Source organism: Lontra canadensis, unplaced genomic scaffold (assembly GCF_010015895.1).
Source record: "Lontra canadensis isolate GAN:19392208 unplaced genomic scaffold, GSC_riverotter_1.0 scaffold7, whole genome shotgun sequence".
In the NCBI taxonomy this organism is placed as follows: Eukaryota; Metazoa; Chordata; class Mammalia; order Carnivora; family Mustelidae; genus Lontra; species Lontra canadensis.
The window spans coordinates 21,439,121-21,463,768 of NW_022631001.1; the positions used below are offsets into that span (position 1 = coordinate 21,439,121).

General features: G+C 37.7%; 1 protein-coding gene across 3 annotated transcripts in view; it reads left to right on the top strand.

Moving 5' to 3' along the window:
- The window catches only part of RSF1 (remodeling and spacing factor 1), a 156,716-nt gene that overhangs the window by 107,555 nt on the left and 24,513 nt on the right, over positions 1-24,648 (top strand). For 2 of the 3 annotated variants that reach the window (XM_032852987.1, XM_032852989.1), the window contains 2 exons: positions 15,717-17,482; positions 19,352-19,558. In XM_032852987.1, the coding sequence (XP_032708878.1) occupies positions 15,717-17,482; positions 19,352-19,558 (1,973 nt within the window). The remainder of the gene's footprint in view (positions 1-15,716; positions 17,483-19,351; positions 19,559-24,648) is intronic. The other variant, XM_032852988.1, reaches the window with a different exon arrangement.

A 24,648-nucleotide genomic window follows, 5' to 3' on the forward strand; every position in this document is an offset into this window, starting at 1 on the left:
TCAGTGGGGAGCCTGCTTCCCCCTCTCTCTCTCTGCCTGCCTCTCTGCCTACTTGTGATCTCTGTCTGTCAAATAAATCAATAAAATCTTTAAAAAAAAAAAAGAAAAAAAAAGAAAAGGTACTATGTACCTTGGAAAATCAACCCAAAACAACGAACATCAAGACATATTTATTGGGATTTGAAGAAGAAAGGCTTCAGTTATCCAGGCAAAAAGACCATGTGACTTATAGCAGAAAGAAAATCGGACTGCCAGCACTCTATTTGAAAGCAATGCTTTATGATAGAATAAAATGCTATAACATATGTAAGGCAACAGAAATGTGACCCAGGGATTATATGTCCAGCCAAACTGGCTTTCAAATAAAGACTGCGATAAACTTACCAATATCTGTGGTCTGTTTTAGAAATCTTCAAGTGAATGAGCTTCAGATAGCCAGAATGACTAACATAATATCAGTGGTGGATGCTGTCAAAATACATACAAACATATTCTTTTTTTTGTTACTAATTCATATGTATGTTTCCTACTTCTGTTTATGAGAGGAATCTTAAGAATCACGATACCTTGGTAGTAATGTGCACTCTTAGTCTCTAGATTTTTATTCCAAAATATCATTCTCCAATAAAAGAAGCTAGTGCTCCTTAGATTGATTCTGGAGACGGGCAGGGAGAATACAAGATGAGCCTGAGACATCACAGAATGCCGGAGTCTAAGGACGTGCTCAAAAAAAAATTGGGGCATGTTAGTAGTGTACAGGTGCCAATAAGAAGTGGCTCTCAGTAGTGAAAGCAGAAACTGTTTTAGCTACAAATTTATATAATGATAGATTTAAACCATAGATGTAAAGATTTTTTTTTTTTTTATTTGACAGATCACAAGTAGGCAGAGAGGCAGGCAGCAAGAGAGAGAGTGGGGGAAGCAGGCTCCCCGCCGAGCAGAGAGCCTGACGTGGGGCTTGATCCCAGGACCTCAGGATCATGACCTGAGCCGAAGGCAGAGGCTTAACCCACTGAGCCACCCAGGCGCCCCTAAACCGTAGATTTAAACAAATGTCCATGAGTTCTACTTATATAAGTACATAATTGTGTAAATAAGTAAATAGAGGTGAAGGGACAGCCTTCTCTGCAGACAAGTATGGATTAGGAATGAAGGAAATACAGATCACCATGAGGGAAACTCTACAGTAATAATTGTTGCAGACAAGGTGCAGTTTATGGAGAAACAGAATATTAGCATAATTTTAATGTAGCTCCCGAAGACACCTACTTGTTACAAGGAGAAAAATGGTAAAAACCAGAGCCAACAGTGCCTTAACTAAATGATTAGGCATTGACATATCCTATATTTTCTGATGTAATGCACAGCATCTCTTTTTGTGGGATTTTTGTCAAAAATATATAATCTCAATCTCAAATTGAGAAAACATTTAAAAGTCAAAATTAAGAGGTATCCTAATAACTGTCAGAGCAGAAGAAACAAGGAAAGAATGAGGAATGGTCACAGATTGGAGGAAACAAGAACAAACACAAGAACAAAATGAGACCTGGATGCTTAAATGGAAATGACATTGGAGAAAAATTAGCAAAATTTAAATAAAATCTGTTTAATTAATAGTATGTTACTATTGTTAATTTCCTGATTTTATAATTATACTATAGGTATCTAAGTTGTTAACTTTAGGAAAAACAGTGTGAAGATATACCTGAACTGTTTTTGTAACATATCTGTGTGTCTAAATTTATTTCAAAATAAGATTTTATTTATTTATTTTGTTTAAGATTTTATTTATTTATTTGACAGAGATCACAAGTAGGTGAAGAGGCAGGCAGAGAGAGAGGAGGAAGCAGGCTGAGCAGAGAGCCCAATGTGGGGCTCGATCTCAGGACCCTGGGATCATGACCTGAGCCAAAGGCAAAGGCTTAACCCACTGAGCCACCCAGGCGCCCCTCAAAATAAGATTTTAAAAAGAATGTTGGGTGAGCATTAAATTTGTGGTTACATGTAGCTGCATCTAAGTGGCAGATCATGAGATAATATGTAGTCAGTCGTTAATGGATATGTGTTTTGACAGTGGAGCTATAGTAGGACAGATGGAGAAAGAATGGGAAGAGTATACACAAATAACTCTTAACTTTTTATTAAATCAGTTTGATGATGGTGTCAATACTGTTTTTCTGAGAATGTTTTATATCTAGCATGAGAAAGAAAAAGTAATAATATTTTAATTATATCACCCATGTTGTCCTTTAAAACCAAGATTCTCAGAGTGGGGGTAGATTATAAGATGTAAGATAAAAGAGATTAAGAAAACACTGAAATAGCATTATGAATTTATGAGTCTTTTTTTTTAATATATACGTGTATTTCCTAGTTCTGTCCACTAAAAAAACTTAGAAACTGTCCAACCCAACAGTAGTGATCAGCCTTAACACCTAGATTGTATTTGTGAAGAAGTTTCCCACCAATTCAGGGGCATAATGGGAATGAGCCAAGAAACATTTTGTCGTTCGTGGTAGTATGGATGTTATCAAGTCATGTCAAAAAGACTCAAGGGCTAGGACAAGTAGGTGGCTCAGTCGGTTAAGCATCCAAACTAAGACATTGATTGCAGCCAGGTCTTGATTTCAGGGTCATCAGTTTAAGCCCCACATTGGGCTCTACAGAAGGCATGGAGCCTACTTAAAAAAGAAATAAAAAAAGACTCAAAAGCCAATTTAGAGATCCTAATGAATACGCCTTAAATCCATGATTTCATTATGATACTAAAAGAAAAATTGGTTACCTTTGGAGATTTCCAGTGATGATCAAATTATTGTTTTGAACATTGTTAAATAAGTGAAAAGAAGCAAACTACTTATCCTTCCTTTTCTATATGAACTGTACCATTGTATAACAAAATAGTGAATTCATAAAGTTTATGGAATTTATTCCAGCAAGTCACTGATGAAGGAATGATAGAATGGGAATATCACTATTCTGCAGTTCCCGGTAAAGGTTTTAGATAGAGAGCATCAGTATCTGTTAACATTACAAAAAGAGGGAAATAAATCAGACATTAATGCCTTTTGATAAAGAACCCACCATCACTGAAGTAGTTTTGCTGCAAAAATTGAACTGGAATCTGATGAAGGCTATAGATCAAAGTGACTATTCAAGGGACAAAAAGGGCAGAGGAGCATCGGAGTGCAGTCACCATCATCTGGAAATTATAGAACAAATGATGCAGTGACTTGAACAAATAATTTCAAGAAAAGTAAAGGATGGAGGGGACAACAGAAAATTAAAGGGATAGACAAAGGAAAATAATACACAGGTAAAACTAAAATAAGGACGTGCTTAACAAAAGTCAGGTTAATTGTTTTTCTTGGTAGGGAGAGGGAATTCTTGGGAAGAGGCATGTGTAGGGCTTGCAAAATAGCTGGCAAGGTCCTAGTTCCTATTTGCCTTCTAATAATTTATTAATCTGTTATTTGTTCACTGTGTATGCCTTCCAGATCGCCACAGAAATATTTCTGGGTTTCTAATTGACATGACAGATTGGTGCTTGAGACAGGCAGAATATGACAGTCCTCAAGGAGTTCACAGCTTCCTTAAAGTTGATGCCTTGCTAGAGACAAAAAGCAACCTTAGCTTAACAATAGCCAGATCTCCAGGATCCTGTAAGTCTTCCTTAATGTAAGGAAATCATTTTGGAAACTCCCTTTATTCCTACTCTCCCATCTTAAAAGTATATAATCAGTCACTCCTCACAACCCTAACGCAGCTCTTCCTGTCCACAGGTCGCGTCCCCTTGCTTTAATAAAAGCAACTTTTTGCACTGAAAAAAAAAAAAAGATGTTACTTGTTTTGTGTGGCTTTCTTTATTTTGTTATACTTAATTATAAATAAAGCCTCTGTTAGATATCTACCGTGTAATTTTTTTTTTAAGATTTTTATTTATTTATTTGACAGACAGAGATCACAAATAGGCAGAGAGGCAGGCAGAGAGAGAGAGGAGGAAGCAGGCTCTCCGCTGAGCAGAGAGCCCGATGTGGGGCTCCATCCCAGGACGCTGGGATCATGACCCGAACCAAAGGCAGAGGCTTTAACCCACTGAGCCACCCAGGCGCCCCAACCGTGTAATTTTTAAATAAATTATAAAAGAATTGGCATCAAGGGTACCTGGGTGGCTCAGTTAGTTAAGCGGCAGCCTTCTGCTCAGGTCATGATCTCAGGGTTCTGGGATCAAGCCCCTTGCTGGGCTCCCTGCTCAGTGGGGAGCCTGCTTCTTCCTCTACCTGCTACTCCCCCTGCTTGTGTGTTCCTGCGTGCGCGCGCTCTCTCTCTCTGTCAAATAAATAAATAAATAAATAAATAAATAAATTTAAAAAACTGGCACCAATTCATATCCCTTTAGCATGTAGTAAATTGGTTGTACCAATGTGTTAGTGTAGGTAGCTCCTATTACTTGTCCATTAGGCACATGATACTGATAAAATCAACTGATAAGTGCAGTATTTTGGGCCCCTTTTGGAAACTGTAAAATCTGTCAACATCTTTAAAATGTTAAGTTTTTTTGCCAAACAAAATATTTCAGTTGTAAAAATATATTCTTCTCATAAGTATGGTTGATACTTTACCTATAATATTTCATTCATTCATTGCAATCAACAAATATTTATTGAGTACATGCTGTATATCATATATTATTCTTGGTAGTTGGGAATAAGCCTGTAAACAAAATCAATTGACTTCTAGCCTTACAAAGTATGGGGAGGTAGACAATAAACAATCAGTGTATTAGATGATCATAAGGAGCTATGGAGGTAAAATAATTGGGGGATGAGGGAGGGTGTAACTTTAGATTGGGGGTTAGAAAAGGACTCACTGAAAATGTGACACTTGAGTAAAAACTAAAGGATTGGCTAGAGCAAGACCCTGAGGGGGAAGCATTATCTACTTAATATGTTAGGACAGAGATTGGCAGAGTAAGGACTGTAGGCTAAAGGGCCTGCTATTCTTTCTTTTTTGTTTAAAGATTTTATTTACTCATTTGAGAGAGAGTGCTTGTGAACACACAAGTAGGGGAGAGGGGTACAAGGGAAGGGAGAGCGTGAAGTGCACATGGGGCTTGATCCCAGGACCCTGGGATTATGACCTGAGCCACCCAGGTACCACCTGGTTTGCTATTCTTTTGTTAGAATGTATTGTTTCTTTTCGTGTCTTATTGTCCATAGTTGCTGTCTTACTACAAAGGTAGAGTTGAATAGTTGCTATATAGACTAAAATATTTACTATCTGACCCTTTACAGAATAAATTTGCTGGCTCCTGTATTATAGTAAGGTGAGTAATACAGCTGAAGCTGAATGAGTGAAGGGTATTATAATACAGGAAGAAATGAGGTCAGGGAGGTCAGGCTGTGGGAGGTGGGGGAGAGTGGTGTGGGGGTTGTATAGGGCCTTGTGGTTTATTGAGAATGCTTTTTAAAATCTGAATAAAATGAGATGACCTTGAAAAGCTTTTATCATGAATTCTCTTAAAATAATACCCAAACAATTCTTGTTTCTCTCCTTGGTCTTCTTTCAACTACTTGGCATAAGACAGCTACTGAGGTCCCATTAAAACAAGTGAGATGATAACATTGTTAAAACCCTTCCTGGGGGGCTGGATTGCTCAGTCATTGGAGTGGCTGTCTTTGGCTTAGGTCATAATCTCTGGGTCCTGGCACTGAGCCCTATATTGGGCTCTTTGCTCAACAGGGAGTCTGCTTCTCCCTCTCCCTCTCCTTCTGTGTTCTCTCTCTCTCTCAAAAAAATAAAAATCTTTTAAACAAACAAACAAAAAAACCCTTCCTGAGTAGACTAGAGGAGATAAGATCCAAAACATAGATAGAAGGATTGGGCTTAGCTTAAAATAAATCTCTATTTTAACAGGAGTAGGTTTACAGGTCAGGAGATGGGAAGGAGCTTCTGCCTCATGGCTTCTATTTTCTCTCTGAAATGGAGGATGGAATCATCTCAAAATGTGGACATAGCGGAGAGATTGCAGGTGTGAGGATAGTGAAGAACATTGAGATAGTTAATCCTCGAGAAATGTAGGAAAGTTACTGGCAGTGGCAGTGTCTCAGAGATAGCTGGTGACCATGACTTTATTGTAATACCTCCCAGTCTTACTCCTTTCTGTATCCCCAGTAGCTGATACAGATCTCTGCTCATGGTAGGTATGTTGTACCTGTTTACTGCCAATTAATTTTGAATGTATGTTAAAAAGGTTAATATAAACTTACTTACCTAAATTATGAATGCTGAATCTGAAGGGTTGCTTTCGTGGTGCATTGCTCTGCTATCATTTAATGTTCCTTAAGCCCTAATTGGCTGTCTTGCAAAATGGTCAACACATTTTACTCTCGTTGATAAACAGAATGAGAGTTGGTTCCAGAGACATTTAACAGTACTATTGTAGAAACAGTAGTGTATACATATTTAATTTTAATGACAAGTCATCATGAATGAGAATAGTGTGACCAGTTATCTGTCCTCTCTTGTCTAGGATTGTCTGTTTTAGCATGGCATGTCCTGTGTCCTAGAAGACCCCTCAGTCTTGGGCAAACCAGGGTTTCTTACACTTGGGTTGCTTATAATTTATCTCACTGTAGAGAAAATACATGTTCGCTCTAGAAAACTTGGGGAAGTGTAAAGCAAAAAATAAAAGTTATTCATTGTCTTATGACCAAGAGGGAAAAACCACTGTTAATATTGTGATTTCTTTCTTTGCATTGTTTATTTTAGGCATGGTTGTTTATTTATTTAATTAGAATTGAGATTTTGTGATAAATGCAATTATATATATAATAAGTACAAAAAGTACTTACTCCACTATGAGGATTTTCCCGTCTTTAAAAATTTCTTTTTAAAAAAAATTTTTAAAGAAGAAAGTTCTGCATATAATTTAAGCACCTGATAAATATTGATTACTGAGTAGTTGTACCAGTTTGTACTAACACTGTCCGTGAATGAACATGTTCCTTTCAGCATACTCTTAGAAGTTTTTGAATGTTCTTACTAAAGAAATTGATTAAAAATTGATTGATTAAAAATTGTAGTGTTTTTTGAAAAAAAATTGTAGTGTTTTTTGACAATTTCTTTGATTGATAGGAGAGTTTGTACATTTTGTCATCTTTGAATTGTCTGTTCCTGTCATAACCCATTTTTGTTTAGGGCCTTTTTTTTTTTTTTAAGATTTTGTTTATTTATTTGACAGAGATCACAAGTAGGCAGGGAGAGAGGCTAAGAGAGAGAGGAGGAAGCAGGCTCCCTGCCGAGCAGAGAGCCCGATGTGGGGCTCGATCCCAGGACCCTGGGATCATGACCTGAGCTGAAGACAGAGGCTTCACTGAGCAACCAAGGCGCCCCAAGGGCCTTTCATTTTTTTTCTTATTTTTTAAATGGTCTCTGGCATAAGTGTATTTATTAATTGTCAAGTGCAGTATACCTGAACAGCTATTAAATGTGTCATGTCTTTGCCGAAATCTCTGTAAGTTGGTCAGATAAATTAGAAGAATAGTAAATCAAATAGTTATATAGTATGCATAATGTATAAGAAGACTTTGTATCAGTAAAAGCTACATCTTAAATTGTGTTGATGTAATTTATCAACACAAGGCTAGAATTTATTGCCATTTCAATTTATTCAGTATAACCAGGGGATGTTTGAGTGTCTTACCGCAGGTAATCATAACTCTTAACAGTGGCGTAGTTCGTTAGACTAATAAGAGAGATTTGTAAATAAGTAACTGTAATTTCAGGGGGCACCTGAGTGGCTCTGTTGGTTAAGAATCTGCCTTCCTCTCAGGTCATGATCCCGGAGTCCTGGGATGGAGCCCCTCATCATGCTCCCTGCTCAGTGGAGAGCCTGCTTCTCCCCTGCCACTACCCCTGCTCATGCTCTCTCTCTCTCGCTCTCTTTCAAATAAATAAAATCTTTCTCTTTTAAGATTTTATTTATTTATTTGACACACAGAGAGATCACAAGTAAGCAAAGAAGCAGGCAGGGAGAAAGGGGGAAGCAGGCACCCCATTGAGAAGAGAACCTGGTGCAGGGCTCAGTCCCAGGATCCTGAGGTCATGACCTGAGCCGAAGGCACAGACTTAACCCACTGAGCCACCCAGGCGCCCCTCAAGTAAATAAAATCTTTTTTAAAAAATTGGAACTTAGGGTAATAGTGCTATTATAAAACCCTATAGAAAACAGTATGCAGACACAGGACAGGGAGTGGTTAATTCTTAGGAGGGGAAAAACTCAGATAAAACTACATAAAATCAAGTGATGTTTAACTGGGCTTGACAGATGTTAAGATTTTCCCAATAATGTAACAATAATAATGATTATGACATTATTATGGCCAATAGTAATGATTATCATGGAGTGCATCTTTCTATAATCATTAACAATCATAGGGGATAGTTACTGATATTTTAATTGTTTTACAAATTGGGAAGGAGAGGAATTGCAAGGTAAAGAAGAGTAGAAATGGCTTTCTAAGCAATGATGGCATCTTTGGGAAACACTGTATTTTCTTTTTTTAAATTATTAACATATAATGTATTACTTACCCCAGGGGTACAGGTCTGTGAATTGTCAGGCTTATACCCTTCACAGCACTCACCATAGCACATACCCTCCCCAATGTCCATAACCCAACCACCCTCTCCACACCCCCTGCCCCCTTCAACCTTCAGTTTGTTTTGTGAGATTAAGAGTCTCTTATGGAACACTGCATTTCCTAATGTGGCTAAAGTTTATGGTAAGAAGGGGCCAAATAATTAATAATAATAATAGCTCCCAAATATTGGACAAAGTGCTTCATTGGCTTCATTTAAAAAAAAAACCTCACAGCAATTCCTTTAGTTTTTTTTTTTTCCCTCCCTTTGAGATTATTTATTTATTTGACGGGAGAAGGTGAGGGGAGAGTACACATTGTGGGAAGGGCAGAGAGAGGAGGAGAGAATCCTCAAGTAAACTCCGTCAAGTACAGACCCCAACTTGGGGCTCAATCCCATGACTCTGGGATCATCACCTGACCTGAGACCAAGACTCAGATGCTTAAGACTGAGCCACCCAGGCAGCCTTCACGGCAGTTTCTTTTCTTTTCTTTTCTTTTTTTTTTTTTTTTAGATTTTATTTATTTTTTATTTGAGAGTGAGAGAGAGAGAATAAGAGAAGAGAGAGGTCAGCAGGAGAAGCAGACTCCCTGTCAAGCAGGGAGCCCGATGTGGGACTCGATCCCAGGACTCCAGGATCATGACCTGAGCCAAAGGTGGTCGCTCAACCAACTGAGCCACCCATGCGCCCCATGGCAGTTTCTTGACAATAGGTATTTGTATTTCACTTTGAGAGAGTTTAGAGTCTAAAGAAATGTGGAAAGATAGTTTTTCCAAGGTCTCCTAACTAACCAGTGTGGAAGTGGCACCAGAGCATGAAAGTTTGTCTGACTCATCTCTCTTAATTTTTAATGAAAGTGTTGAAATAAACAACATAGTATAAAATATAAAACACTTAGATATTGTTAAAATTTGCCTTTGATTAAAAATGTAATAGAAACAGGTATTTTCCCCTCATTTTCCATTCTATTCTTTTCCCCTCATTTTCCAGGCATGGCCACAGTCCTATGAAACATTCTTATGTTTATGATTTTGCTACATGTGTATGTAGCCATATCAATATTGTAGCATCATTTTGTGCATTTTATAACTTGTGCGAATCTTATCATACTACCTGTCCTTTTGCGTCTTGCTGTTTTCATTCATCATTCTATTTCTGAAATTTATCATATTGATCCATGTAATTTCTTTTCTGTTACTTGCTATATAGTGGTTATTCACTTTCCTGTTTGAAGGATATTTAGATTATTTCTAATTTTGCAGTTTCATAGCAGTGCTATAATAAATACTCATGTTTATTTTTTTCCATTTAGTGTATGTAAGTATATTGTCTATAAGCAGAATTACTCTGTTACAGAGTGTATTTCTTCAGGCTTTACAGTGGGTGTTTCCAGCTTGCTCTTTAAGCTGTTTGTGTTAATTTATCATAGATATATAAGATTTGAGCACACTCTGAAACCACTATCCTATTTTAAAATTAAGTCTTGGTTTAGAAGAAGAAAATTATAAAGAAATCAAGCCTCAGCAGGAATTAGTTGCCCCTTTATCACCCAATGAATGACAAGCCCAATATATATTAAGTGGATATGGATAAATTTTGGTCAGTATGGAAAAGAAAAGGTAATAGAAAGCAAAAGGAAAGGAAAATGTATCAGACATGCTTGCATTTGGCTACGTGTTTGTTCAGACAAACCCACCACCCCAGTAAAGCAAATATCACAATAAAATGAATCAAAGGAATTTTTCATTTCCCAGTGATTATAAAAGTTATATTTACATTATGCTGTAGTGTGTTAAGTGTGCTATAGCATTATGTCTACAAAAACAGTGTACATACGTTAATTAAAAAATACTGCTAAGAAATGCTAACCATCATCTGAGCTTGCAGTGAGTCACAATCTTTGTGCTGGTGCAGAGTCTTACCTCAATGTTTGTGTGGATGCTGACTGATAGGGGTAGTGGTTGCTGAAGGCTGGGTGGCTGTGGCAGTTTTTCGGTATAAGACAGCAGTGAAGTTTGCCATATCAGCGGACTCTTGCTTTCATCAGTGATTTCTCTCTAGCATGCAGTGTTCTTTGATAGCATTTTACTGTCAGTAGAACCTCTTTCACAAAATTGGAATCAATCGTCTTAAACCCTACCACTGCTTTATCAACTAAGTTTATGTCATATTCTAAAACCTTTGTGTCATTTCAATCATCTTCACAGCATCTTCACCAGGAGTAGAATCCTTCTCAAGAAACCACATTCTTTGCTCATCCATAAGAAGCCACTCCTCATCTGTTCAAGTTTTATCATGAGATTACAGTAGTTCAGTCCTGTCTTCAGGCTCCACTTGTAATTCTAGTTCTCGTGCTGTTTCCGCCACATCTGCAGTTGTCGCCTGCCCTGAAGTCTTAAACCCCATGAGATCATCCCTGAGGCCTGGGATCAGCTTCTTCCACACTGCTGTTCTTGTTGATATTTTGACTTTTTCCTGTGAGTCATAGATGTTCTTCATGGCATCTAGAATAGTAAATCCTTCTCAGAAGGTTTTCAGTTTTCTTTGGTTACATCCATCAGAGCAAACAGTGTCTATGGCAGCTATAGCCTTCTGAAATGTTTTTCTTAAATAATGACTTGAAACTGGAAATGACGCCTTGATCCATGGGCTACAGAATGGATGTTGTATAAACAAGCATGAAAACAACATCCATCTCGTTGTCCATCTCCCATCAGAGCTCTGGAGTGACCAGGTACATTGTCACAAGTAGCAGTATTTTGAAAGGAATCTTTTCTTATGAGTAGTTGGTCTCAATAATGGGCTTAAAATATTCAGGAAGCCCTGATGTAAATAGACCTTCCGTCTTCCAGGCTTTGTTGTTCCACTTTCGGAGCATAGGCACAGTAGATTTAGCATAATTCTTAAGTGCCTTAGGATTCTCAGAATGGTGGATGAGCATTGACTTCAGCTTCAAGTTATCAGCTATATTAACCCCTACCGAGAGTCAGCCTGTCCTTTGAAGCTTTGAAACCTGTCATTGACTTCTTTCCAGCTGTGGAAGTCCTGGATAGTGTTTTTTTCCATTAGAAGGTCTGTTTGATCTGCATTGAAAATCTGTTGTTTGGCGTAGCCACCTTCATGAATTGTCTAGCAGTGTCTTCTGGATAACTTGCTCCAGCTTCTGCATCAGCACTCGTGGCTTCGCCTTGCACTTCTGTGTTATGCTCCATAGCTGCTTTCTTTAAACCCCCAGAAACCAGCCTCTGTTAGCTCTAAGGTTTTCTTCTGCGCTTTACTCTCTCTCACCCTTTATGGAATGGAAGCAAGGTTAGGGCCTTGCTATGGATTAGGCTTCGGGTTAAGGGAATATTGTGGCTGGTTTCCAACTTCTATCTACACCATTAAAACTTTCTACATATCAGCAATGAGACTGTTCTTTTTTTTTTTTTTTTAAATCATTCATGCGTACTGGATTGGCACTTTTTTTTTAAGATTTTATTTATTTATTGACATAGAGAAGTCACAAGTAGGCAGAGAGGCAGGCAGAGAAAGAGGGGGGAAGCAGGCTCCCTGCTGAGCAGAGAGCCCGATGCGGGACTCGATCCCAGAACCCCGAGATCATGACCTGAGTCGAAGGCAGAGGCTTAACCCACTGAGCCACCCAGGCGCCCTTGGATTGGCACTTTTTAAATTTCTTTCAAATACTTTTCTTTGGAATTCACAAATTGGCCAACTATTTGGTGTAAGGGGCCTGATTGTTCACCTGTTTGGGCTTTTGACATGCCCTACTAAGCTTAATCATTTCTAACTTTTGATTTAATTTTAGAGATGTATGACTTTTCCTTTTGCTGGAGTACTTAATGGCTGTTGTAAGGTTATTAGCTGGACTGATTTAGGTATTGTTGTGTCTCCGGGAATAGGAAGGTCCAAGGAGAAGGAGAGATTGGGGGATGGATGGTCAGTTGGTGGAGCAGTCAGAACATACACACTTATCAACTAAGTTGACCGTTTTAAAAGGATGTGGTTCGTGGAGCCCCAAAGCAATTGTAATAGTAACAACAAATGATCACTGATCACAGATCACGATAACAAATGAAAAAGCTTGAAATATTGTGAAAATTACCAAAATGTGACTGACGTGAAGTGAGCAAATGATTATAGAAAAATGGTGCCAAAAGACTTGCTGGATGCGAGGTTGCCAAAAACTTTCAGTTTGAACAAAATGCAGTATCTGCAAGCACTATAAAGTGAAGGCCAATAAAAAGAGGTATGTCTGTACTGGACAGATGCCTAGCAGTGTCTTTTACAGTTAACTTTTATAGGACGTCCACTGTTTTATTCCATAGTGATTATGGTTGGGCTGGTTGGGAAAGCCCATAATAGGTGATTTGTAAATATTTGTTGCATAAATGGATGAATCTGCTTTAAAAACCTACTGTAGATAATACTTCTCTTGAATTGCCTCAAGTTTGCCAAGCAGTGTTGCTGCTCCATTGTAAGTTTTGAAGAGAGTTTTTTTTTTTTTTTTAAAGATTTTATTTATTTATTTGACAGAGAGAGATCACAAGTAGGCAGAGAGGCAGGCAGAGAGAGAGAGGAAGGGAAGCAGGCTCCCCGCTGAGCAGAGAGCCTGATGCGGGGCTCGATCCCAGGACCCTGAGACCATGACCTGAGCTGAAGGCAGAGGCTTAACCCACTGAGCCACCCAGGCGCCCCTGAAGAGAGTTTTTTACCTTAAGTTTTGTTTCTTCAAATTTTACGTCTCTTTAACTCATTTGCATTTCTTTTACAGTTTGTTTTTAAGGATGCTTATGTACCTGAATGATCTTTTTACCAGTTATGGTTGTGCTTGAAGGCTCATTTTCTGTCATGGTTTTGTTTTCTTTGCGGTTTTAGCGACATATCTATGTAAGCTAGTGGAGCTAGAGAAATAAATGTTCTCACATCTGAAGGGAATTGAGCCAAACACAAAAATCCCAAGGATTTAACATTTTGGGGTTAGGAGAAATATAGGCCAGTGACATATAATTTTCAGTTCCTTACTCCAGCTGCTTTATTTGTAGTTGAAGAAGTGAGGATCAGAGAGTTTGATATATATGCTGAATTCCCCACTAGGTGAATTAGGATTCATGAACCTAGGAGCCTTGAACCTAATGTTATTCCTCAATTTTATTTTGCCATGTTGTTACCAAATTGGAATCAGTTCAAATCACTGAAGAGATCTTTCTCATTCACCATTGCCAAATGAAAACAGTGTCGTCTTACCTCAGGTCAGAACCATAGTGAGGTCCTGAGTTGTTTTCTGAACCAAAACATATAGAAGAATTATTAAATTGTGTTTAGTAAACCCTTAGTATTAGGTTAAAGTTACTTTTTCTTAACCAAGATGTTCATTTAATTAGATTTCCTGATATGCTAACCAGTCTCAATAATCAGGAATTTACTAAGGCTGCTTTTTCAGTGGATAGCAAAAGGCACACAGATTAAATCATTACTGTCATGTCTTTAATTTCCTTTTGGCATGCATATATGAAATCATTGACAATGTAAAGAGGGAAAAGCCATACTGACCTTTGTTTCAGGTTCTGAATGGTGTTTAGTGGTCCTTGGACGGTGTATTCGCAACATGACTTAAGTAAAAGAAGTAGTGATTTGTAATTTAAATACTCTGTTAAAGATACTGCATTCTTACTTTCAAAAACATGTTCTAGTTCATCTCCCTTTGATTTGACTCCGTTTTGTACCTCCAAAATACATTGTAACTCTGGTTTATCAATTTGGCATAATGTGTGCAAAATTTTTTGTAAAAATTACTACTTTGGTAAAACAACATTTAGAGCTGAGTTTTTTCAGTTGTTAGAATAGGGTGAAGTGATGGGAAATAGAGGTAAATTTAGTATTTAATGAATTCTGTGAAAACATTCTGCTCAGATTCTCTGAGCACTGGTTTACATTGTCTGTGCAATCTGTGTAATCCCATTCAAAGAAATGCTCTTGGGACACCTAAGTGGCTCGGTTGGTTAGACATGCAACTCTCCATCTCAGTTCGGGTCTTGATCTCAGGATTGTGAGTTCAGGCCCCACATTGGGCTCCACGCTGAGCATGGAGCCTACTTAAAATGAAACAATTTATTTTTTTAAATGCAAAAGAAATTCACAAAGATGATGCTATTTACCAATGTTTTTTGCACTATTAGGTACTCCACAAAAGTTGGAAATATGTAGCCAATTAAGGTAAAAAGAGGAACTGACGATAAACATATATAGTTGGTAACATAATAACTTCTGAAATGTTCACTAATGACATTTGATAAAGTAAATTGTAATATAGCCACATTGAGGATTGCTATATAAGTCTGATATCTTATAGGCATTAAATATCATAAGAAAGTGATAGTGTTTCAGTGAAAAAATGGGGTACCGTGATCCTGAAACTTTGTCAAAAATATACAAGACTAGAACAAAGTAACCTAAAATAGTAATAGTGGTTGCCTCTGGGCATTAGGATTATGGACCTTTTACTCTCTTTGTGGGCAGATGTCTCATTTGTTGTATAGAATTCTCTGTATAGAATTATGTTACTTTTATAATCTGTGTAAAGCATAAAACAAACATTTTTCCACTGCCATGCTCACGTTACCTCAATGAAATGAAGCACTCAGTGACTTACGAGAAAGAACATTTGTCAGTTTTTAAAACAAATATGGTCTTTTGGAAATGTTTTATGTAGTATTTTTAGTTCACATTTTTGAGCCATCACTGGAGCTTGAATAAATTATTTGAACTGTATAAACATTTGCATTCCATTGAGAACACTGAAGCTAAAAGTATAAAGCAGAAACATGAATCTTTCTGAATAAGCGTTTTTTTTTAATATTTAGAAGCTTTGCTTCAGGTTTGGTAATTTCCTTCACTGTCAGATTTGGGGTATTTTGTTTTTTGCTTTATGTTTCTTTTTTGGTCAGATGTCCATTAACAGGAGACTTCTTTTAAGAGGGAAATTTCAAATGGGAATATCTATTACATTTACCTTTTTATATTTTATAATCTTGAGTGATTCAATTTATGTAAATTTTTTTCTGATTTTTAGAGGAACAGAAGGAAAATGAAAAGATGAAAAATGAAGAGCAGCCAGTAGATTCAGAAAACTGTTCTATACCCAGTGCTCTAGAAGAGGCTACTGTGAAAATAGAAAAAGAAGATGAAAAGGAACTTGTCAAACTGCCGGTCATAGTCAAGCTAGAAAAACCTTTGCCAGAAAGTGAGGAAAAAAGGATTATCAAAGAAGAAAGTGATTCCTTCAAGGAAAATGTCAAACCCACTAAAGTTGAAGTAAAGGAATTTAGAGCAGATCCTAAAGATATCAAAGGTAGCATGGAGAAACTAGAGCCAGAGAGGCTAGAGTTTGGTGGCAATGTTAGGTCTTCTCAAGAAATCACTGAGAAGTCTACTGAAGAAACCGAGAAACTTAAAAATGACCAGCAGGCTAAGATACCACTGAAAAAACGAGAAATTAAACTGAGTGATGATTTTGACAGTCCAATCAAAGGACCTTTGTGTAAATCAGTTACTCCAACAAAAGAGTTTTTGAAGGATGAAATAAAACAAGAGGAAGAGACTTGTAAAAGGATCTCTACAATCACTATTTTGGGTCATGAAGGGAAACAACTGGTAAATGGAGAACTTAGTGATGAAAAGGTAACTCCATATTTTAAGACAGAACAAATGGAGACAAGATTTTATGATACAAAAGAAGATAGCTGTAGCCCCTCTAAAGACAGAAGTGTCATTGTTGAGGGAAATGGAGCAGAGTCCTTAAATTCTGTCCTACCAAATATGAAAACAGGTGATCTTGAGAAGGAGGTGGTCCCTGTAGAGAAAGATGCAGACAGTTCAATATCAGTCTTAGAATCCCAAAATCAAAAAGGGCAATTGGAGGAAACTGGTCCTGCGGAAATGGAAATCTCTCTTGAGACTCCTGAGATGGCCAAGGATCTCTCTTTGAAAACTGCATTATCTGCTCCTGAATCTTGTACTCTGAAAGTTGACGAGAAGTCTCCCCAAAGTAAAAAAGATAAGCGCCCACAAGTTCTAGAATGTCTTGAAAAGTTAGAGAAGTCCAAAAAGACTTCTCTTGATAAGGACACACAAAGATTGAGTCCAATACCAGAGGAGGTTCCAAAGCATACTCTAGATTCAGTAAAGCCAGTCTCTCCTGAGGCAGCTGAAACTTCGGCACCATCTAACATGACTGACCACTGTGAGAAGTTAGCCTCCGAAAAGGAAGTGGTGAAATGTCAGAGCACAAATTCTGCTGAAGGTCAGCCCCTAGAAAAATCAGACCCAGAAATTCTAAAAAAAGATTCTGAATCCACCAAGGTAGAAACAGATCATCTGGGCAATGCCCAGACCTCGGGCACAGAGGATCCTTCTGAGACAAAGGGTTCTATGCAAAAAAGCAAATTTAAATATAAGCTGGTTCCTGAAGAAGAAACCGCTGCCTCAGAAAACACAGAGATAACCTCTGAAAGGCAGAAAGAGGGCATCAAATTAACAATTAGGATATCCAGTAGGAAGAAGAAGCCAGATTCCCCTCCCCAAGTTCTAGAACCAGAAACCAAGCAAGAGAAGACAGAAAAGGAAGAAGAGAAAACAAATGTAGGTCGAACTTTAAGGAGGTCTCCAAGAATATCTAGACCCACAGCAAAAGTGGCTGAGATCAGAGACCAGAAGGCTGATAAAAAAAGAGGGGAAGGAGAAGATGAAGTGGATGAAGAGTCAGCAGCTTTGCAGAAAGCAGACAAAAAAGAAAACTTGAAAAAACCGGAGAAGGATACGAATTCTAAAGTAAGCAAGGTAAAATTTCTCCTATTCTGAGTTTTAATTTTTATTAGAAATAATTTGGCCTAAGTGTAGCTCTTCATTTTGGCCAAAAAGAAGTTATAAAGAGCACTTTAAAAAAAAAAAAGGTATCTTTCTTCCTGTATCTGAGATGTCTTTCTCACTAGTTAGCCCCAGATATTAAATTTCAGACTGTATAATCTTGTCATCTTTTAAACTTTTTTTCTATTACAGGCAATGTGGAAATATATATTCTCTTTATAAAAAAAAGCTATGCAGGTAATATTTAACCTGTAGGATTGAAAAATCAAAATGCTGCATAAACACTGTTAACAGTTGGGATACATCTCTTCCCCATTCTTTTTCCATACATTCATGTGTATGTTCATAAATATTTACCCATTCACTTAAAAAATAGATTGAATATGTTCATTTTTTCTATGGATTTTTCACTTACCAATGTGTCTCTGAACTCTTTCCATGTCAGTAGATGTAGTCTACCTTTTGGTGATTGATGGCTACATAGTATTCCATAGTATGGATGTACCTCAGTTTATTTAATCACTCCCTTATTGATTGACATTTAGGTTGTTTCCAATTTTTCACTATTACAGGCAATGCTGCATTGAAGATCCTTTTGGACATAAGTGAGTATTTCTTTAGAATAGACTCCTAGAATTGGCATTGCTGGGTCAAGGGGCATGTGTTTATTTTAACTTTCGATAGCTGTTGCCACATTGCCCTGCCCAAAAGGCCCCATTAATATACTCTCACATTACTATGTACGAGAGTGTCTGTCTTCCCCCATTTAATCATTAGTCTTAGAAACCAGAGTTCTTTTTTCTATGACTCTTCTAAGCAAAATCTAGTACAAATCTATAGCTAGTTCATAGGAGTTTGTTATAATTAAAAGTGCTACTTTTAATTTAAGTGATCCTTTGTTCCCTGAAATTAGATTTTTAATTCTTTAAAAATATTTCCCCTTCTGTTGTTAGAATTATTTTGGTCTTTGATGGGGACTTTACTGTAGGAATAAAGTGAAATATTAATTAAAAGACTGAAACCAGGTAGTAAAAAACAGTTTACAACATTATAAACTTATTTTCTGAATAATAGATTTTAATATTTGTCAGGATTTTTATTTGAAGTTCTGACCCTTAAAAATTTTAAATTCAGGGACACCTGGGTGGCTCAGTTGGTTGAGCAACTGCCTTCGGCTCGGGTCATGATCCTGGAGTGTCAGGATCGAGTCCCACGTTGGGCTCCCTGCTCGGCGGGGTGTCTGCTTCTTCTGCTGACCTCTCTCCTTCATGCTCTCTCTCTCTGTCTCTCTCAAATAAATAAAATATTTTAAAAAATGTTAAATTCATCTCTAATAAGGGAATTTAAACTTTTATATAACAGTAGGTGAGAATATAGTCAGTGCTCTATTAGAGAGCCTTTAAAATGTGCGTGGCCTTTGACCCAGAATCCTCTTCAAGGAATTTATCCTAACCACAGAGATTTATAAAAGTTTATATTTATGAGGAGCCATATTTTATGAAAGTGAAAAACTGGGAAACTACCTAAATGTCTACATAGTAAAGGATTAGACAAATACAGCTGTGTGATGGCATGTTATACAGTCATTTACAGTGATGTTAATAATATATTTTATGACTAAGGAAAATACTTATAAGATAGAATGTTCATTATAAACTCTCCCCAACAAAAGTAGAATACTGGAAATATATAGCAAAATTTAATAGTAGATATATCTGTGGTGAAAGTACAATAATTTTCATTTTCTTCTTGTATTTTGACTAAAAATGGGTATATAATGAGAAGCTTGTTTTTTATTGTCCTTATTATACCAAATTATTCCAATTTTTAATTTTTTACAAGGTAAAACCCAAAGGCAAAGTTCGATGGACTGGTTCTCGAACACGTGGCAGGTGGAAATACTCTAGCAATGACGAAAGTGAAGGGTCAGACAGTGAAAAATCATCTGCAGCTTCAGAGGAAGAGGAAGAAAAGGAAAGCGAAGAAGCCATCCTAGCTGATGATGATGAACCATGCAAAAAATGTGGCCTTCCAAACCATCCTGAGCTGGTATGTACCTGATCTAAATGAACCATACTCATCTTACTGGCATGCTGTGGTTACCCGAAGTAGCCATTTCTTCTGGGTTTGATCATGATTTGAAATTTTTTAATGCTATACAGCTTTTCTGCACAAAATAACTTTAATTTCTATTTCTCCAATAATAACTCAATTCTGTTTTCATTCTACTTGGTTTATAGATATTTCTTCTACTTAAGGATACACTCCTAACCTCTTCTCATAGATCAATGAATTCATTCAAATTTTTCTATTCTGTTCTTTTTCTTTAAATGTTTCTTCTTTCCCTTTAATTTATAATGACTTTTCTGAAGGGCCAACTTTAAAGAGGTAAGGCCTAAAAGCCTTATTACCTTCTGTAACAACATTTAAGTCAAGTAGTAACTTAACATTTAAAGTAACATTTAAGGGGCACCTGGGTGGCTCAGTGGGTTAAGCTGCTGCCTTCGGCTCAGGTCATGATCTCAGGGTCCTGGGATCGAGTCCTGCATCGGTCTCTCTGCTCAGCGGGGAGCCTGCTCCCCCCTCTCTCTCTCTCTGCCTGCCTCTCTGCCTACTTGTGATCTCTCTCTGTCAAATAAATAAATAAAATCTTTTAAAAATAAATAAATAAATAAAGTAACATTTAAGTCAAGTAGTAACTAGTAGGGCTTTAAACTTTAGAAAATGGGGAGTTCCAATACAAAAAACAAAACAAAACAAAAAAAATGAAGAGGATAAATTCTCGACCAGATATTTTCAGAAGAATACTGACAGTGGAACCTACCCAGGAAGTTAAGTTCTTTAAAAGTAGTCTAAATCAGGAAATTCAGTTCCTAACCTGTTTATATAATTTTTGCATTTCATAAGAGCTTTCTAAAGAGGCTATTGAAGAAACACTCTCTCTATGCCCAATTCTGGGCAACTGGTCTGTTTTGAATAGATGTGACTTTCAAGGCAGTTTCCAGCTACTAAGTAGAAAGAAAAATAAAGGGGCGCCTGGGTGGCTTGGTGGGTTAAGCCTCTGCCTTCAGCTGAGGTCATGATCTCAGGGTCCTGGGATTGAGCCCTTCATTGGGCTCTCTGCTCAGCGGGGAGCCTGCTTCCCCCCTCTCTCTCTGCCTGCCTCTCTGCCTACTTGTGATCTCTGTCTGTCAAATAAATAAAATCTTTAAAAAAAAAAAAAGAAAGAAAGAAAGAAAGATGCTTCCCTGTAGGTAGAATTTTATGTAGCCGAAACTTCTCGAAATCCGAAATCCGATAAAATATGGAAAATTCATGTGAGCTAGTTCTCCAAGGCTCGTTTTCTTAAAAAGCAGTGTGGGGTGATAGGAAAAGCATTGGAGCCAGACCAACGTGGTTTCAGCTCTTAACTTCAGCCACTTACCAGTTGCTCTCTTCTCAGTATCTTAATTACTTTGTTGTAAAATGGAAATACTACCACATACTTCTTTCAAGTGCTGTTTGTTTCTTTATTTGTTTGTCTTTTAAAGGAGAAAAAAGTTTATTGAATAACCATAAGGGAGTGATGGGCAAGACAGCAGAGGAGAGACTGTCTGCTGTGGGTTGTTTTTAATAAGTTATGTAAAGTTGGCTTAGTACAGTTCCCGACACCCGTGGTGTGCTGTCTTAAAGCTATATGTGATTTACTTGTTCTTCCTCTTCCTTAAGGTTAAAATCATATCTGGAAAGTAAATTATCAGTAATGTTTATCCTATTCCCATAGTTTCAGAGGGTTCAAGTAAAAGATAAAACTTAGAAGCAGACAGTGACATTAGCTCTGAGAACAGATGTTGAAATTGTGCTGAGAAGATCCTTCCAAGAATTTTTATGATCATCAGGCTATGAAAGTTAGGTTAAGATTTTTGTGTGAAGGGGCGCCTGGGTGGCTCATCGGGTTAAAGCCTCTGCCTTCGGCTCAGGTCATGATCCCAGGGTCCTGGGATCAAGCCCCGAGTTGGGCTCTCTGCTCAGCAGGTAGCCTGCCTCCCCGTCGATCTCTGCCTGCCTCTCTGCCTACTTGTGATCTCTGTCTATCAAATAAATAAATAAAATCTTTTTTAAAAAAATGATCTTTGTGTGGAGAAAGGCCATGAGAAGACTTGAGATACGGTCTTTTCTGCCCTCCAATAAAAAATTAACACTTGTGTTCTTTCCCTTCCATTTCTAATACCTTTTTAAACCAAGAGTGTGCATTTTGACTGAGGCAGCAGTAGATGTCAGTAGCAAAGGGGTGAGAGGAAAAGAGAAGTAAAATGAAGTGAGCAGAAATGATGTTAAAGAGATGGAGAAAGTTGTACCCTTCTTGGAAAACACACACAGGACTTTTCATTTATTTGGTTATTTTAATAACTGCTCTTAAAAATCCCATTGCTGGCTGCTATGCCAAAAAAGAGTGACATTGGAAACTCAAGATCCCAAGTGTGGTGGATTCCGTATGCCCAGTGTTTAAAGATAATCATAAATCAAAATCTCAAGCAACTATGATGTGTTAAGTGGTACAGAAATGACGCTGAATTAGAAAGACATGGTCCTTGCCCTCGCTGAACTTACAGCAAGAAAGCAATAAATTCATTGATGAGTCTAGATCTCAGTGGGGTGTTCCAGATGTTTTAGTCAAAATAAATGGATCATTGGCCAAGGTTTGGAAACCTTACACAGTAGGATTTATTTTAACGGAATTTTATCTTTATTGCAAAATAGAGACAAACATCACTTTTTAAATATATTACATTCCAAAAGTTTACTTTTAATTTTGTTATTTGAAATTTAGATTACATTTTACCATGCAAACAATGTGATAAATGAAATGAGGTGCCTAGGTTAGTCCACATATGCCTGTGTGATCTAGTCAGTGGTATGACTCAAGTAAAACACTGGTGTGACTTAGTATTGAGTTCTGGGTGGTGGCAGCAAATTGTGATGCATTGTAAGAAGGGGGAAGGCAGCTTTTCACTTTTAAATTGCTGCACACAGGAGCACATCACACTGCCCTCCTCTCCCCATTCCCCCAGCCACTGTGGTTCATGTTAGCAATTTAGAAACTGCTTTACATATATACTACAGTTGAACAAATAAATGAAGTGTGGACAATTGGAGCCAGTTTTCTCAGTGTCAGAAAAAGGAAGTTACAGATGAGCAAGATCAAAGGCTAGAATGAGTCCTGTGGTACTGGATTAGAGCTGGAGATACTGGTACGAACTCTTGCTTGCTTTAATATAGATCTGTGTGTATACATGGATTGCTCTACACACATTTATATCATAGCTCTGTCTTCTGAGAGAGCCTAGAAGCAGTGATGCCTCATACCACAGCACTCAGCACCCAGATGTTTATTTGTTTTTTTCTTTTTAGGATTTCATTTATTTACTTATTTGAGAGAGAGAGAGAGAACAGGGGGAGGAACAAGGGGAGAGGGACAAGCAGACTCCACACTGAGCAGGGAGCCCATGATCTTGGGCTCGGATCCCACGACCCCAAGATCATGCCCTGAGCCAAAATCAAGAGTTGGACATTTAACTGACTGAGCCATGCAGGTAACCCCCAAATGTTGGTTTCTAAATACCATTCTCCAGTAAAGGGACTAGGGCTTCTAGGAGAAATGGCTAATTAAAGGACTTGGGCAGGGAAAATACAGGATGTACCTGGAGTGTCCCTTACTGTCAGAAAGTTAAAAAGTGCCTTAAAAAAAAAAAAAAAGGATGCAAATGAGTCCTAAGGACACAGGAGCCAATCTGAAAGAATTAGCAAGTGCCGTGGCTAGGGGAAGTTGAACAATAAATAATGGTTTTAGATTCTAAGCCAAAGAAAATAAATCTTCATTAGTTGATTCTGATATAAAGAAGTGACTGAATAAACAAACAAATGGGGGGAGAAAGACATTTCTTTACAGAAAAATTCCAAATAGTAGAAGGCATGAGGGAAGTAAGTAATCATCATTAGAACACCACAGTACAGTCATTACAAGCAATGATGTAGCACTGATGAGTGCTAAAATTAATGGGTGAAATTTATTAATTTCTGTGGTTGGTTTTAGCTTACACCTCCAAATTCTTTGCTACTCCATCCTCCAGAAAGTGGAGCTTAATTCTCCTCCCCTTGAGTGTGCGCTAGACTGGAATAAGTATGGAAAGTGAAAAGCAGTGACTTCACAGTGATGAAAACCAACAGGTACTACCATAACCAAGTGATCAAGGTTAATATTATTAGTAATAGGTCATGATGATATCACATACCCCCAGATTTGATGCAGTGAGCAGGGCACTTCATCTCTGTGGTATTCTCCAAAACTCGTAACATCAGTCTAATCAAGGAAAGACCTCAAACAAACCCAGACCGAGTGGCAGTCCATGTAGTATCTAGTACTCTTCAAAACTGTCAAAGTCATGGAAAACAAAGACCAAGCAACCGTTACTATTGGAGGAGATTGAGGAAACATGATTAAATGCAGTATAATATCCTAGACTGCATTCTGAATTCAGAAAAAGAGCTCTAGTGAGAAGCTGGTGAAATCTGAATAAGGTCTGTTGGTCAGTTAATAGTAATGTACTAAAGTTAATTTCCTTTTTTTTTTTTTAAGATTTTATTTATTTATTTGACAGAGAGCATAGGCAGGGGGAAGAGCAGAGGAAGAGGGAGAATCAGGCCCCCTGCTGAGTAAGAGGGCCCAACATGGGGCTCAGTTCCAGGACCCCAGGATCATGACTTGAGCTGAAGGCAGACAATTAACCTACTGAGCCACCCAGGCACCCCTAATGTTAATTTCTTAATTTTGATAAATGTCCCATGGTTATGTAAGATGTTAACATTAATGAAAGCTGGGTAAAATATTTTTTTGTAAGATTTTATTTATTTGACAGAGAGAGAAATCACAAGTAGGCAGAGAAATAGGCAGAGAGAGAGGGGGAAAGCAGGCTCCTTGCTGAGCAGAGAGCCTGATGCAGGGCTTGATCCCAGGACCCTGAAATCATGACCTGACCAAAGGCAGAGGCTTAACCCACTGAGCCACCCAGGCGCCCCTGCTGGATAAAAGATTTATGGGAACTTTACTATATTTGCAACTCTCCTGTAAATCTAAAATCATTTAAAAATAAGTTTTTTTT